The sequence below is a fragment of the Pseudopodoces humilis genome, chromosome 7 (assembly GCF_049639895.1).
Source record: "Pseudopodoces humilis isolate 2021_Gansu_Grassland_sample_001 chromosome 7, ASM4963989v1, whole genome shotgun sequence".
NCBI lineage: Eukaryota > Metazoa > Chordata > Aves > Passeriformes > Paridae > Pseudopodoces > Pseudopodoces humilis.
This window is the reverse complement of record NC_142206.1, coordinates 27,671,272-27,689,283: the sequence shown is the minus strand read 5'-3', so window position 1 is coordinate 27,689,283 and position 18,012 is coordinate 27,671,272. Positions and strand designations below refer to the sequence as shown.

General features: G+C 41.9%; 1 protein-coding gene across 7 annotated transcripts in view; it reads right to left on the bottom strand.

Annotated features, from left to right (window-relative positions):
• Positions 1 to 18,012, bottom strand: part of DPF3 (double PHD fingers 3) — a 167,768-nt gene that overhangs the window by 100,177 nt on the left and 49,579 nt on the right. For all 7 annotated transcript variants that reach the window (XR_001331443.2, XM_014252104.2, XM_014252105.2 and 4 more), the window contains exon 2: positions 5 to 165. Coding sequence is in view for 6 of the 7 variants with exons in the window: in XM_014252104.2 (XP_014107579.2) it covers positions 5 to 165 (161 nt within the window). In the remaining variant the exon portion in view is untranslated. The remainder of the gene's footprint in view (positions 1 to 4; positions 166 to 18,012) is intronic.

Below are 18,012 nucleotides of genomic sequence, written 5' to 3'. Positions count from 1 at the left end.
CAACCTGGTCCCCTGTGCCTCTTCTCCATCCAGATGTAGCAGTTGTTCTGAGCTACCCCAGTTTGAGAATCCAGGAAGGGAAGGCGGACGCTTCGCTCGGCACAGAGCCGAGAGTTGTAGCTGCGACAGTGCTCAATGGCTTCTTTGTAGAACTGGTCCCCAAGTCTGCCAAAAGAGACAGGAGAGTGAGAATGATTGCACGGCCCCTTCCAGCAAGAGTAGGAAAAGGGGACGTGAGGTTGGTTTGAAAATAGAGAAAACAAACAGAGAAACTTTGCCTGGACAGAGGCGAATGTTGGTGACACGAGACACAGATGAAGCACATCATGCAGAAAGTGATGTCAAATTCATCAAAAGGTCAGGCTGTCAAAAACCAGACACAGATCTTTTCAGTAGCAGCGTGGCTACTGAATGAGCAAATGATGCAATCACACTGGCCCATGACCCTGGGTCAGGCCTATATACACCACAGTGAACTCATTTCATTGTTTCTCTTCCCCTGTAGTTTGTCCAGTCAATTCAGCAAACCAGTGATTTCAATCCCATGTTACAGCAACTACTGCAGTATGTTTTAGGCAACCAGAAAGCCAGCCAAGTTTAGAAGAACTTTGCTCCAGCATTTCTGGTGTCAAAGAGCCCGTAAGAGCAAAGACTATAGTTCTCTTACTGTGTGCTTCTGAGGCATTAAAACACAGCCCTTAACAACTAGAGCCATATCCACAATGGTCAGACTAGATGTTTTGTCATAAGCCTTCCAGAGTTTTCCACAGTGAAGCCCGAGGTGCCAGGAGCGGCAGGCTACAGCAGCGACCAGTCAGATCCAGCGTGGCAAATGCTGCTTTTCTCTGGAGCCCAGTGGGAATAACAGTTCTAAAGACAATGTCACTTACTTCATAAATAACTGGTTGTTCAAAAATTCTGTAGAATCTTCATCTTCCCTTGAGATAGGTTTAAAAACTGCCTGCTGGAGATTACCAAAATCCTCCCCCCAAAGTTTTCTAAACAGGGAAAAGCATCAAAGTAAAGCTACCCTGAGGACACAAAGCAGCTGTCATGCTGGAGCATTGCAAAGTAGGTGGGCCACACTGCTGAACCTCATTCTTGATCTATTGTCAAGGTGAAATTCACTCGTGACACGAATAGCTAGGAAAGCTACCTGTTCGGGGTAAGTTCATTAGAAAACAAGAGCAGAGTGATAGATCGCATAACTTGCTCTGACTCTGATATTCATTAGTGTGCAAAAGGAGTATAGCACATACAGCAAGTGAGCCAAAGGGATGCACGCACAGAGATAAAAGGATCTCCCTTTGCTGTTCTATTAGTTGTCTTCCACACTATCCTCTTCCATAGTCACAACTGGCATTTTAAAATTTTGCACACCTCTGGATGTCAAATCAGTGCAAACTGCTGTTTTAACATCTGAACCCTTTTTTGTGACTCACATCTTGTAAGTGACTCCTCAGTTGTACCTTATGCTTTGCATGGGAGTCAAACTTTTTTCCTCTTGGCTATACTGGACCAGTACCCTATTGCTGACAGAGGCCAAAAGCAGAGGCTTAGGGAAGAACACAAATACAGAAAATAACAAGGGGGGCACCTCAAATTTCCCCTTCTCAGTTCTGACGATCAGAACTTAATTTACTCAAGTCTCAGGTTATCCGGTGATGGGGAGATCAGAATATCCTTTGGCTACAGAGATTTCCTAAGGGTTTTTCAGAGGTTTTGTGCAGCAGTGAACGTCTGTGTGAACATGGTGCCTCTCAGACCTGTCCTCCCCTGCTGACCACCAGCTCCTGGGCAGCTGCCAGTGCAGGGATATTTGGAGGGCAGCTGAAGGAGAGAGCTCTCTGGACTGTGCCAGCAAGTGGAGGGTATAGTCATGGGCAGAGCGCGTACAGCGGGATCCCTCTGGACACCGAATCCCCTGCAATGACCTCAAACGCCCTTTTCCATAAAAAGGCAGGGGGGAAGGGAAGGGGAACAGGGGAAAAAGGAAAAGATAAGCTGCTCTACTATACAAAGAATGTGACTAGGAAGAAATTAAATCTTATTAAAAGCTGTAATTAAAGTTGTACACTTGTGTAATCAAAGTCAGTAACAAGGAGACCCCAGTTGATCAAAGATTAACAGCTCTTTCCACAAACACTTGAGCTTCCTCAGAGCTATGTCAGATTCCTTCTATATTAAACCAGGGATGCTCTCTAACTCTAAGGAGTTTACTGGAAAGAAAAGCATAGCTGTGTGACAAAAAACTGCCACCACTGCATAAGTCTTCCTTATGCCAAAAATCACTTCAGTCATTAGAACATGCATACCACAAAGCATCCGTATTAACGAAAACAATACACCTCAGCAACCCAGACATAGGATCTGACTGGAGATTGCTTCAGTTTCCACCTGGCTCTAAGACTGAAAGTAACTTTAAGTCTTCAAATGTAAAATATTTGGCATTAAATCACACTATCAAGCAGACTAGATTTCAGATTTTTCTAGAAGGGAGAAAAGGGGGTTTGAGATCCTAATGGCAGAGAAGCAACCAAACTAATGAGTCAAATTCACTTTTGACAAAATCTCGCAGTCTAGATGTTTCATTACATTTATCTCAAAGATTTTAAATATGCGATTTTTGCCTTAAAGAAAAATAACAATTTAGAAGCATTCAGTCATCTCCATATTTTAAGAACGCCTGCCTTGGCTCCATTACAGCAAGCATGATCAAAAAAATGCAGTTCTCTAACTATTCACTGGAAAGATATTCATATACTGAGACCTTGAGGAATTGCCCTGGCCTTAATTATAAATGGATTTTTTTTTTTTAAGTAACAAATAATAAAATATAGGAAAGCAAAGAAATTATATTTCCTTATGATACCTATATGTCAGTAGTAAACAGCTTTCCTGAAATTACTTTTCAGTGCCTAGTTTTTTGGTTTTTTTTTACCATTAGTCTTTACTGGAGGATTCTGACTCATTCCAAACTTCAGTTTGTTGTTTTGTTTTTTTTCAAAACTTCAAACTTAGAGATATTTTTTCCTTTTTTTTGTGCTGCATATCTAAACACAGCATGTTTTATCTTATGCAGGAAAATATATTAAAATCAGGGCAAAAAAGGGGAAGTACAGTCCTATTGTGTTCATCATTGTGGAGTCAGGGAGGTGGGACAAATCCCAGCCCCCTCCCAGGAGGTTTACAATGGAGCTGGAGAACAGACAAGGGTGGGAATAAGACTGGAAAGCACATGAGCTCAAATGAAACTCAAAAGATCTGTTGAATTTGAGCAAGTGAGATATGAGAAGAGAAAAAAAATTAATATTATAAAGTGTATCATATGTCAGAAAAAAGATTAATTATCTGTTACATGCTTCATAGTTTTCCCAAACTGTGTTGCTATGGAAGACTTCCACTTCTACTCCTGAAAAAGTATCTGTAAGAACTATGGGGAATTTCCTCATTATTTTTATGAAAAGTATGTATGAGTCAGTGCTGTGCTGTGACTGACTTCAAGGGTCAATTCTTCCCTTTGGACAGGGGAGTTAAAGGTCACACAGACTTGTCTAGATTGATATTAATGACACAAAATCATCAGCAAATGTGCAGATTTTAAAGATGCTGGGAAAAAGAAAGCAAGGAGCAGACATGAACAACTGCTGGACAAGAAAGGCAAATCATACTGAAGGCAGCACAACTGGAAATACAGAACACAGTTGTCAGCACACCATGAAAAACACACAGCCCTTCGGTACAGAGCCCCAGGTGAAACCCCAGATGTTTGGGACAGGCGTGGCAGTGACACTGCTGGCATATACACAGGCTTTGCACTTACATACCAACCCATGCGCACTAAAATAACCTGGTTCTGGCTGACTGGTAAAAGCTCCTGGACTTGGAAAAGAACAACCTATGCTATTGCATACTCCTGCAAAGCTGCATATGAGGGGTAAATATTTGGTAGAGTTTAGGGTCTCTTTACTGGTGTTAAAAAGTGGGACTGAAACGAAAGAGCAGGCTGAGAGCAATGGAAGCTTGGTGTGCACAGGGAGGTGAGCACTCTGAAAGCCCCAGCAGCCCTGTGGGTGCTGGGACAGCAGTGTGAGCCCGGTGCAAGTCTGTGCAGCCTTGCAGGTAGTCACTGCCATGACAGCAAGCACCAGCATGGAAGATCAGACTCTGTGACTTCCTTGAGGTCACTGTTCTTTTAAATGTTAAGAAACTGAAGTTTCCAACTTACTACTTTTCTGTATAGTACCTAGTGCTGCGCCTCTGCTGTCTAGGCAGACAAAACAAGAAACAAAGCAAACAAAAAAAAAAAAATACCACAAAAACTTGCCTGTCTTATAAGCCCATAAATTAGCAACAAGGACCAAGAGGCTGACTTCACTCCAGATGTTCAAGAGGTTTCTGTGCTGACAAGGGACCTTGATGGGCCCTGAAAGCAGTGGAGCAGCTCTCCACCACTACTTCACAGTCCATCCTGCAAAGTCACATATTTTTGAGGGCACTTACACCTTTTATAACAGCTACAAAATAGGCAGAATCCAGCATACCCCTCCTGCAGTGCCTAACACAATTCAGGTTAGTATCCAGAGAAGGTGAGCACTTCCTGAAGATCTATAACCAACCATGCTCAACAATGATTACAGGTCCACATAACCCTGGGAAAACTTGTATAACAAAGAACCACTCTTCCTTAAGTGCAGTTCTTAAATTTCCACCAGATACCTCTGAGTATGAATCCAGATTGTCTTCAGTTCTTGAGGCCAGGCCTCTTTCCAGTCATTTCCCTCTAAACCCATGCTCACTACATGACTAGGCAAGTAAAAACCTGATAGCACAGGAAGAAATGACTAGTCATGTAACAGAAAGCAACAGACTTTTCCTTCTACAGTTTGCAATTGTCCTTAGCCACCATCAAAAATGTGGGCCTTGCTTTCCTTAAGACCATGGAGTTTTTGTTTACTATACATTCAGCTTCTAGTCTTACATTTTAGTTCATTTGACGCTGTGAGCAGCAGCGAGGACAACCGAAAAAGACCTTTTAAATCACACCTAGTTTTTCAGCAGCACTGCCATCCAGTTTTAAAGTGGGTGAGATCAGAGAAGTGGTATGAGAGAAGTGATGCAATGCAGCTTCAGAAGGTACTTTTTACTCTTCTTCTGGAGACACTCATGAATGAGTCTGGAAATGAAGCACCAGTGAGGTCTTAGGCCTTCCCACAAAGTTGAACAGAGACTAAGAGATCTTGCAGGCACTACCTGACTTACCAGTTGCCTGCGATCCTGGAGACCTTCTTGGACAACTACATGTCTTGGCAAGTGTTGAGAGAACTGCACTGAGCTGGCTATACTATTCCTTTCCAGCAGGTCCCACAAGGCCCCTGACAGGCAGCTGCTCCTTCTCTCTATGACCTGTGACACAAAGAATGCCACAGGGCTCAATTCTTCAGCCACTTCTGTTTAATATCTATGCAAAACCTTCAGGGAATATGATGAAGTATCTGGGCAGCAATGCCAGCCATTACATTGATGACATCCAGCTTTATGTATCTTTTTCCCCCTCGTGCTGACAGCACTCTCCCAAACCTCACAGTGTTGAAAGCAAGGGTAGCATAGCTGGCAGAGGCTGAAGTCAGAAGAAATTGTAATGAGACTGACTGGAAGTGGGAAGCATTACAAGCTATGCACTAATACTGTTAATGTGGACAATCTTACAGACACAATCACCAAAAGGGCCTTCCTCTCCCTCTCCGTTCAGCATAATTCTCTTCTCAAGCTGTGGCCTGGCCATGCTCATGTGTGTTTCTCCACCCTGGACTGGCCTACTCTGACTCTGTACCTCTTGCTAGATAAGCAACAAAGTCAGAGCTAGTTGCAAAAGTGTGGTATTTTCCCTACCACAAAGCAAGCCAAAGAAGTCCATAGTTCCCTGCCTGTCCTCATGCCTTTTCCTCACAGACTCTGAAATACTGCTGATTTCCATGAAGGGCACAGTGGACTAAGTTCAAGCTGCTTGAACGTCTGCTTCTCCTTTCTATACTGGGATGCAACTGGAAACCTGTGCTTAACGGAGTCCAGTATCACCAGGCTCCTGTAACATCTTCAGACAGCGGACCCTCAGCTCCAGAGCATCTCCCCAGAAGAGAGAAAGCATTCTGCTTTGCTCATCCTCACATTATGTTGCAAGATGCTAATATAACATTCATCAAAAGATCCAAGCAAAAGAAAACATGACATATTCAAGGGTGTCAGACCGCTATTGAGCATTGAACAACAAAGGGCTGGCTAGGCCCCTCCTTTGGCTGCACTCTCTGGAATTTCTAGTTTATAGGCAGTGCCTAATTGCTACAAGCATGCACCCTTTGCAACTGCATAAAGGTAGGACGTGGAGATTCAAGAGGAATAGAGAACGGCTTTCCTGGTGTTAGGTGAAGCATAACAGACTGCTCAAAATCCTACCACAAACTCTAATGGCAAGCCAGAAAGTGCAGGAATGTGCAGATTCAGTTTTCTCATAGTGGTCCATTGCATCTGTCCCTGCACAACATTTTCTAATGATGTAAGGGGTGTGAACGTGAGCATCCAGATGTGCTACAGAATGACTCAAAGTTTCTGGGCTCTCAGTTTTTTTAACATAAACTTGGCAGTTTTTAACATAAACTTTCTAAACACATATCTACACTCTCCAAGAGCCAGAGTCATTGGGACAGCTATTTCATTTCTATACATACTGAGTAATTTCACCTGATGGACAACAGGAAGACTGTATAATTTTCCCCAGCCTGGGAAACAATGTCAGAGAAACAATGGCTAGCAGGACTCTATTGGTAGTAGGTAGACTACACAAATCAGACCACAAAACAGTATACAAAGCAGACAGTGTTGCTGCAGCAGCAATGATCCAAGGGTAAACAAAAGACTTTCCAGGAGAGTTAACGCCTTTCATTGGAAGAACTCATGCAGACAGGTCAAAATAGACAAGCTTCTAGCACTTGTTCACTGCTCTGTGTCAGGTGCAGAGACTGTATGTGGTTCAAGGGATTAGGAACCATCAGAGAGCTGATGACAAGCTCCTGAGTCAGCACTGGCACAGCCCAGACATTATAGCAGTCAAGAAGATGCCCTGAGCAACAAGTCTAGGTTGAATCCCAAATCAGTGTAAAATCAATGTGAGGCTTTTTAGCACCCTCCTCCAAGCATTCAGCATTAGCATTCTATGTGAAAGAGCAAAGAAATCCCCTTTTGCAGGTATTTACCAGAAGACTTCCCCTGGTGGGTTGGAAATCCCTGCTGGTTACTTGTGGCCAGAATCAACAGGGTACTCACTGCTTGAATCACGGTGTGATGCTGATTCGTAACAGAGAGCGCGGCCTCGTAGAGTGAGCTACATTCACTACTCTGGAAACAGGCTTAGGCTGTAATTTAATCCACTGTGAAACTACAGGTATCATCTCATGCAAAAAGTCTGTCTTTGAAGAAAAATGACAAAAGGCAGGCTTAACTTACAATTTGAGGAAAATTGATCTGATTAGCCCCATCACAGGTATTGTAGAAGTATGAGAGCTCTGCTGGCATTTCCATTTAAAGAAAAGAAACAGCAGCACAAGTTAATACTGCCAAGAAGAGTGTGGTACATGATGGTATCTTGCTGACAAAAATCTGGCTTTCAGAGTAAAGAGCTGCAGCCATCTTTGTGCAGGAATAGGGATTAGAACTAAAGGTGCTCCTCTTCCTGCAGCTGTGCATGACCCAGCTCAGGGCCTGCAGCCACATTCTCAGTTCCCAAAGCCAAAAAAGTGGGATCACTCTGCCCATCTCACTCAGCTGTTAATATGCAGAACTGTTGGCTGGATACAAGAAGTACCTGTGTATTGTACAAGCTGATGTGTACTTAGGAAATTAGGTATTTCAAAAGATTAAGTTATCAGCCCCATTCAAATACACTGGACTCTGAACAATTATACTACAGTGCATGTGGTAATTTGTCCACATCTTCTCTTACTTTACTTTCATTTCCATGAAGAGGCATCAGCAGCAGATTCCATGTCATACATCAGGCTGCCTAAGTTGTTTCCAGAGACAGACATTGCATACAATCTCTATTAGACTCAGCACAGTGACCAATTAGGTTAATCTCAGAGGCAGACTCCTTGGGGATATCTCAGAGCATCTATTCTTTTTGCAGGCCAGAGTTTCTGTTTTAAAGAGATGCAGCATCATCCAATTAAATGAACAACAGGTGTGAAAGGTAATAACCTAGACCTCTTTTGTGTCTGAAGACAGCGCTCAGAATTCAGCTTGGTCCTAACCTCCCCTAAAAGGTCAAAAATTCCCTCCAATTACTAAAGGAATGAACTAACAAAAACTTCAGCAACAGTATTAGATTGGACATGACAACATCTAAGGGATTTCTTTATATATATTTTTAGAAAAGCAACTCCAGCTGCTGGGGCTTGGGGTCACCAGAATTCTGCTTGGCTTAGTGCAAAATAGTCTTACAGGCCAGATTAGTCAAAGACAAAGTCTATCCACTCAGCTCCCATGGTTCTGATTTCCCACAGTGATCCTATCTTTTGCATTCCTGGTAAAAAACCATAATCTATCACCCAGGCTGGCACCAGGAAGACAGAAAACCAGACTTCTACAAATTACTCTGCCATGACTTCCTTTGTAGCTTTAACAGTTCCCCTGCAGAACACGGGTAACACCCTACACTTACCTCAATAATAAATCGTGTGCATTACTTCAGGCACTGTCTGTACTAAAAAGATGCTCAGATCATGAACAGAAATCCTCTCCTAGCTCTAGCTGTGCCAGCTAAAAATATCACCCATTCCCTCCTACCCTGCTGCTTTTCACTGCTTGTCTCCTAGAGCTTACTGCTCCCACACCTCCTGCCAGTGGCAATATTTGCGTGAGCGCTCCCTGACTCAGTTCAAGCAAGGCCATTCGATCTGTTCGAGCAAACCCAGCTGACATTGCCTGGAAGAGCTGAGGGCAAGCTCACAAAACCCCTTCTGCCACCAGAGGTATCTCCAGCAGTACAATCAGCTTGGCTTAGTCTTCAAGTGGCACACTTGTTTGTTTGCAATGGGAAAAAGTCTGTCCACACCATCAGTGGTGACAGCTAGGTCACTCAGCCTGCACAGCCCTCTTGGGAGACATAGCAAATGCAAATGGAAGTTGTTCCCTACCACTTCAGTTACGTCATTGGTCCAAATGAGATCAGCTAAGCTGACAGGAGCATTCCTTTTCACATGTCTCTAAGTATCACATCTTTCATGAAGCTACATATCTCCACCAGAGCTCAACAGGGAGTGAGATGCCAGGAAAGACCATGGGCTTTGGGGTTTTTTTGCCCCATGCTTTAAGCCATGTCAGAGTCCCAGCTGTCCAAGCTCTACAGCATGGTCCTGGTCTGAATGACCTCTGCAAGCCCACCTGGAAGTTCTCAGGCTGGGATTTCCCCTGCACCTTGAGCAGTTATTTAGTAGACAAATACACAGTGCCATTCAATCCAGGTGGCAGAATTTGAAAGAGATTAAAATAAACATGCAAGTAGAAGAGTAGTACAAATGTTCCAAAATGGCATGCAAGCTTCCCCACTACACCGAACTGTTATTACATTAATATTTTAGGTACTTCCTGTCCTTTGGCTAGAAAAAGTTCGTAAGCTCACATTTTTCTGTCGACTTGTCTCTTTTGTAGGAACCTTGTATCTCCTGCTGCAAAGGAAATGCCACTCCAGGAAACAATCCTTTTTGCACAGGTGAAAATGATCACACAAGTAGCAAAGCAGAGATTTATATAGATCTAACATAAAACCACATAATTATTATAGTTTACTTCGCCTCTGAGGTCAGCCTTGGGAAAAAAAAATCATCTAGAGCCAATACTTTGAAGTTACTAATCTTGAATGGGTAGCACCTGCAGATCCTTGGTCACAATCTGTGTGTGACAAACTGAATACACATGCAAGAAAATACTAAAACCTACTATTCCCAGTCAATAATTATCAAAACAGGAAATCATGTTTTCTGTTCTCTATAAAGTCATCTCATGCCTAGACAGCTAAAGTTATGTTTCTTTGAGTTATTATTTCTCTTAAATACACAGGAACAATCATTCTGTTACTTGTGTAAATCTACTGACCTTGGCAGATGTACAGCAGGGATATACTTAACTCATGCTACATAGGGGAATTCCCAAGATAACTGTGAATTAGATTTCCTTTTCTCACCTCATTCCCCCAGCTCTACCCACAAATGGAAGTAGGGCAGATTACGGTCATTCCTCTGCTGAAGTATCATTATTACTCCTCAAAAAGTAACAATAAAAATTGTAAGAGGTGAAACAGATGCATCCAACACATCATCTCACAGCTCCCCCAGCATAAAGAATGCTCTGTATTGAGAGCACACTGGAACTAACTCAAAGGTCTAGGCACAGGATCTTCTGCACCTGGAGCACATCCCATGGGAGCAGAGCAAACCAGCATTGCAAATACTAAAATATAACTCTGAGGAGTGGTGTTTCAAACACCTGTGCGCTGGTTTCTGTAGATACTTACGCAGCACCCAAGAGGAACTATTTAATAAAGTCAAGAAAAAGTACTTGCCACAACCAGCTTCCAGAAACTCAAATATTTGATTGTTGTTCTCCTAGAAATGGACTTTCCTTGCACTTCTTTTACTTCTGCCTTGCTTCCCATTCTCAACACCACCTTAATTCAAGTATCACGTTGAGGTGGTTATTACTGTAGAACAGTTAAATTAAATAGAAAAGCTTTGTTGTTCACTTAACAATTAGCAAAGCCTGCAATACTGTTTTGCTGCAATTATCACTGCAAAATAATGATCCTTTCTTCTGCTCAAATAACATATTCTTTTGGCAGGTCTGAAAGACTCCAGTTTAATGCATATCCCCATCATGCTAGGGCAGACCTCAGATTCACTTTTGGCCTCATGTGTTGACTGGGGTCTTCAAACACTTGTGATGACACCCTGCCTGTGACCAAGTAGGTCCCAGTTCAGCACAGCATGATATTGAGCATGCAAGTCCCCTTCAATTCAAAGTTAGGCAGATACTTGAATATCTTGCTGAACAGAGATGGCAGCTGAACAGAGACCACATGCTTCAGTGCACTTTCAGAATGAGGTCTTAGAAGCAGATACACGTGGGCAAGGCTGTTCAGGTCAGTTTATCATGTTTTCCCAGCTGGAACTAGCCAGAGCTAACACACTGGTTCCATTTTATTTCTGTATGTAATACACTGCAGTAGTTAAACCTGCAGGTCACAGAAGTGTAATCTAGGGATCATGAGACAGTCATTAATCAATCAACCAGTGGAAATAGAAGCTGGGTAGATATCATTATCTCTGCATTACAGATGAGACACAGAGAGTTTGCATAACAAAGCCATAGAGAAAGAGAAGTCACATTTCTTATTTCCCAGTTTTGCTCCATCTTTTTCCTCTGAAATTTGTTTTCTTGCTCTGCAAGGCTTCCTTCCCCAGCTGCCATCCAGCAATTTTCTTGGTTCAGAGACAAAGCTGACACCATGTCACACTGAAGGCTAGTTGAAGCTCTTCTATATAAAAATCAACTAAAGAAATACAAAAGTGACCTTTCTTTTTTTTTTTTTCAGATATCCTGTAAAAGCTACCTGAACACTGCAGTGACACTAACAATGACAAGCAAAGACAATGACTAAACAAGAGTTTGGACATGGAACTAAACTGCATACAGAGTCTCCACTTGTCTGTACCCCAATTAGTACAGAATGGAGACAAGCATCACAGTGGTCTAGAAACAGGACAAGAAAAAGATTGACAAGTAACTGAAGGAAAAAAACTGCAGGAGTCAACTGTCAGAGCAAGGAGAGGTTACAGCAAAAGAGAGAGAGAGAGGTTAGCCCATTGCCCTGGAGTAATGGCTAGCCTTTAACACATGGCCTCTGCTCCTGTCAGTATTTCTTCTTGGACAGGTTATCTCAGGAATTTATGCTTTCCAATAATTACCTTTCAGAGGGCTCTCACTTATCTTGCAAGAGGAATCCAACAGTAACCTGACCTGCATTGCTCATGCAATCACCACCCACCCCCTCTAACCTTACATCCCATCTCTCAAAGCAAAAGCAAGCAGCTCTTCCCAGACTTCCAGTGCTGCATCAGCAGCAGTTGATAAATTTGCTTGGTGAAGTTGATAAAAATAAGAGTTTTAATGCTTAATGTTACATAAACATAGATGAGGTAGCAGGCAAAAGCAGTAAAATATTACCAGCAGGTTAAAATACCTTGTGTGGTAAGGTTGTGTTATCCAGAACTCAGGATGAACAGTGTCTTGCACCACCATAAGCATCATTTTTACCTAAGGGTAAGTTTTATTATTTTACTGCAGCAGATCTCAGAGCCAGTCAGCATTGGCTTTAATAAATTTTGGGACTCACAGGGCCCTCTAATTAAGCTCTCTTCCTGTTACCCTCCCAATCTACCTTTCCACCATGATGTGAATTGCTTTTCTTCTTGAAACATCGATGCCAAAGGGAAGTTTTTGCTTTTGGCATTCACTCCAGAGCCATTTCAGATGAACTTGTCTATCTTTGCTGAAGTATATGTTATTACACTCAGTTTAATTATACTCCCATTCATGCTCTGATCCAAGCCCTCTCAGGTTGGCTTTTTGTGTAAGGGACTCCATTACATCCAGTACAAGCTGATGCGAACCAATTTATTCCTATTACCACACCTAGAACAAGGAGAAGGATTCCTATTTTCTCTTTTGGATTTAATGAGATATCTCTTCAGCCAGTAAGTAGTGATAAGGAAATAGTTCATTATCAAGTTCTGAGAAAATATCAAGCCTGATACAAGAAGTAAAAAGTCATATAACATTCATCATGAAATGCTGAGATCAGTCCAGAATATATTGGCCAGGGCACATAGACCATTAAATCTCTGTTGCAAATTGGATTTCCGTCAATGGGCTTGCAGTCACTTAGGGCAGGAACCCAGAGGAATCTCTCTTTCCTACGCTGGCTACCCAACTAACTTCAGCCTGGAATAATGTCCATGCCTCACTCCAGCTGCATTATTTTAAAGGAGTCACATATTGCATTCAGACCCACAAGAACTTTGGACAAATACACACACTCTCCCAGGCATTCCCATAGTCCCATAGGAACAGGATGGCACCACAAGAAAGAGTTTGATGTAGGGAGAGCATAAGTGGGGGAGGGGGGAAGAGCAAGAGAAAGCTGCTGCTCCCTCATTAAACTTCAATAGGTGCCTAGGCCCAGCAATGCTGCACTGCAGTTTGGATTTATGTTTCCCAATTAACAGAATTCACAGCATAAAGATTTCTCTCTTTGTTTTGAAGGGGGAGGAAGAGGAGAAAAAACACATTCCAACCATTTGGCACAGCAAACTTCCCCAGCTATCCTCTGGGAACAAAAAGGGAGGGAAAAAAAAAGGCTTGTCACCACACAATTTAAAATATCCCATCTTTGCTGGCTCCACTGTGTCTCAGGGGTAGATCCAAGTCTTAGCCCCCACCCATTAGGGCTGCAGGCCCAAAACACTTGACATTCATCAGGAGAAACAAAACAGCTCCAAGGCAATGGGAGGGGGAAGGGAAGAGTGTCTCCATGGGCAGGAGTTGAGAAGGGAAGAAAAATAAAGGATCTGCAAAAAGGTCTCATGTAAGGAGGGTAGGGAAGTCTTCTTCCAAAGACTATCATGTATAGATGAATCCTCTTGGTGTAGTTGCTACTGAGGACAAAGCAGGCAGGTAAATGCCCTCTGCCCTCTGTGGCATGATCTCCCTTGTGGTTAACTTGGAAACAGTGATGATTTGAAAGCAGCACTGTTGGCTGTATCATTTGAACAACAGAATGACCATCTCCTTTCTCTCCAAAGTGTTCTCTCTTCTCCTCAAAGAGAACCACAAGCCACATACATGGAACACTAAAAAATCTAATCATCTTTAGTGAGGGCTATGAAAGAAAAACCCTTGTGATTCTCTTCAGAGTTTCTGTGTAACATACACTCATCAGTTACACACTACATTTTTTTCAGCATAAAAACTAGGAAGCAGCGCCATGTGACTCAATGAAACACAGGACACTTCTTGCAGAAAGCAGAAAACAATCTAATGTATTACATAGCTCAGCTTGAGTTCCTTAAAACATCACATCTGTGTTCTGAAGGAATCAGTAGCTTAATCAGAGCCTCTGCTCAACAAACAAGCAGGCTTAGCCAATATTTCAAAGAACTAGTGATTGTTCTTTACTCTTATGTAGTCAAAGAGAGAAGCACAAAGATGGAGAGATGGAAAACAACTCTTCTCTGCAGCAGTCAGGAAGAAAACAATTGCAGAGCTGTACAAGCTAATCATGGTGTGGCAACCTGACAGTGCACTAAAGCACCTGCTCACAGCTTACAATCAACAATCAACGCGCAACAGCGATGGCAAAGCATCAACCACAGCACAGCATCGTGTACCACACCCTGGTGATCATGTTGCTCCCTCTCAGCCCTTTCAAGAAGCAAACTTTTCAGGTTTGACTATCACTCATCTGCAGCATTGCCTATACACAGATAGCATATATTTATAAACTAATCACTGCCACATGGATTCCTGGGTATAAGGCTGCCATGAATGACTGAATACTTTACTTAAGAGGAGCTTTAGGAACACACACATGGGTTTTGAATACAAAGAATACCTGGTGTTCATTTGACATTTTATGTGTTGAGATACAACTCTTCTGGGTCATTCTTGTTGTGGGGGTAATGCAGAGCTGGGGGAGTCTCATAACTTAATTTTCATGTGACCTCTTGCCAGAGAGAAGTTCAATTATAAGAAAATGATATACTTTTATGAATGATAAGTTCATGGCTCTCATTTTCCTCTCCTCCTTTTGGTCTAGCAAGCCAGAAGACTGAAGGGAAGAGGGCAAGTCCAAGTGCAGAGAACACTAAACTAAAACAAACCTTCAGTATGAAGCCAGCTGAAAAACAGTTGGCATCTGTGTCTTCAGCCAGTGGCATCTTAGACGAAACTATGTCTGTTCCTACTAAGTAGTTTCTACCCCATTTTGACCATCATAAGTTTGTCCATCAGCTGATGAGGTTTCTCAGTTTTGTCTGGTGCATCCAAAAGCAGAGAAACTGCTGAAAACTGCTGCAGCATCTGGAAAGCATCTGTGGCAAAAATTCCTAGAGGATTCTGAGGTGATAACCAGTATGGCTATAATTTATTATAGGATGACATGGTTTTGAGATTGTTTTTAATATCCCAAGTCTGACACTTTACAGAATCTTTATGCTGCATGCTTATGCATAGGTTTGTTTGATCTCTGTTTTCTGTTAATTCTGCCTACTTAAAGGAGATAATCTTGATAAAATACTGGAGAAGAATCCCAGAACACCTGGTTCTACAGAAAGAAGAGAACTAAGTTCTAGCAATATCCACCTTTTAGAGAGTTGTTAGTGCTCCAAAAATGGCAGTAAAAATATAGTTTGTCTCTGCAATTATCTGCTTCCTTCAGGGTTGCATGTTCTATAGGCACTTGAGGAACATGTTTATATAATGTCGTGAAGGACCAAATGGCTACTGCAGTAATATCATTCCATGTGATTGCAACTCTCAGTACATTTGAATTGAGGAACAGTACAAAAATTTTTAAAAGGATGGAAGCAGAAAAAATACAACTTGCTTTTGTAAAGCATTTGTTATTGTAACAACAGGTAAATTATGACAAATTACAATTCACCTTCAGACTGGGTTTAAGGCCTGAATCTGAACTTCAGAAACATAATTTCCCCATGCCGTTGTCCATTTGGTTGCCATTAAAGCTTGCATAGACTGAGAATTCCATTTTGATTTCTCCTAGATTTACACTCACTTTACTAAGGTAAAAAGCTGCACAAGATGGAAGAAGAATGAGGCCACAGCATTGGTGTTGGTATTTGCCTATGTACTGAGGGATTTGTTCAAAGACTGTGAGGCTGAAAAGACAGGTATCAAATCAAATCAGTCCAGTGGGGAAACTTTTAATCATGGCTCCCACTGAACAAAACAGCAATACCATTGGGAATGACACATTTGAATAAGTAAGGAAAGATGGCAAGAAAAGGCTGAAAAGGAAGCAGTAAATGGAACAGCACACAGCAGGGACTGTGTGTCTGAACAACAAAGGACTGGAAATTACAAACTGAAAAATGGAGCCCAGTCTCTACCAACCCCACAAAATAATGCGCAAGGCATTTAGCACACAAAGGTCCACAAAACCAGAGTTTTGTTCCCAGTATTCTAAAAACACATAAGATCTATAGTAAAAAAAAATTTGCCAGGAGCCTCAAATCCTATAACCTGCACAGGAAAGACAAAAAAGGCATCACCAGTGTTATAAGGCATGCAAAATTCCCAGGGATTTGTGAGGTAAATATGCTTAGATCATGTCAGGAAGTGATCCACATCCCAAGCTACTGAGAAAAGCAAAGAAGGAGACCAAGGAGACAGTAGATGACAAAGCATCTCTAGGACTGTGGACTTCTCCTATCCATCCTTCTTTTCATATCACAATGCATACAAGGGATGATGAGACTTCAAAAATTATGTATAAGGCTTATTCCAAATGATAAAGGTGAACCATCATGGTAGAGGGAAGGAGGAAAAATCAGGTCTGATACAACTCCACATCTACCCAGATTTGGAAGCTTTACAATGTAGTATTTGACTGGATCTTTACCAATAGATTCCATCTTAAACTTGAGATTCAGGCACAGCTGTTTTAACTGGAAAAGTAGGCAGAAAGAGGGCTAAGTCCAAGTTCAAAAAACATAGCCCCCGACTTAGGGGAAATAAGCCTTTTTTTATCCTGATTTTCCCACCTTTCTTCCTGTATTCCAGCTACAACCCACACTTGGTATTTAACAGAATCACAGAATGATTTCTGTTGCAAGGGACCATAAAGATAATCTAGTTCCAATGCTTTGCCTTGGGCAGAGACACCTTCCACTAAACCAGGTTATTTTCATATTTTTATCTTTCAAAGCAGTGAAGTATTTATAATATTTCTAAATCAAACCACTCAAAAAATCATGAGTCCTGTTTCTGAACTGGTAGATTATTTTAGTTGTAAATATTTCTACAGTCGGCAGAGACTGAAATTTCAGCAATAAAACTGGAAATTTCGTGCGGTCCCCAGCTTCTAGGAATTGGAGTTGTTAAGAAAACAACGTATTTTGAAAGCATTAACAAAATCACTGTCAAATGCCTAGATAACAAAACCAGAATAATACTAGTATGTTAGACAGTAGCACACACCTTAGCAAAAACTAGCAATTTGAGTTGAGGGAAACCTTTCTCCACCAGGAAGGTCTCCCTCAAATAAACCAACTCAAACTACAGTCTGTTTTTCTCTTATGAAGAAAATGCTCTTCTAGAAGAAGGCTGAACCAGTTCCTGTGTACTTCAGAGTACTCTTGACTTACATCAGTGCAAAAGGAGAATCAGGACACTTTGTACTATTCTTCCCATAGCTCTGTAACAACAAAGGACATTTTAGAGGGACTGTCAAGACTTTTAGAAGGGTGTACTGAAAGAGACAGTTTAGGCTACTAAAATTGAAGTAATTAATTAGTCCAAAGGTAATGCTCATCATGTGACTTATATCTTTACAGACTGTGAAACTTAAGGTTTGCAATCTGTTGCAGTCCCTGGAGCTTGATTCTATATTGAACAAACCAGAAAAATAAATGGTAAGCAGAGCCTGAAGCAGCATCAGGAATTCTTCCTGTGTTTTACTCAACCGTCTTTTATTCAGGCATCACACCCCAAAACTTGGTGACAAAGTTGAAGTGTCAGGACACAGCAGAAGTCCTATCCCATGACACTCTCCAATGACTTCCCCACAGCTAGAGTCAAGACTGGATATAAAAATGGCTGCTTTTTTCTAAATAAAAATGGCCTCTCCGTTTAGATCACAAACATACCTTTGATTTCCCTTCTCCC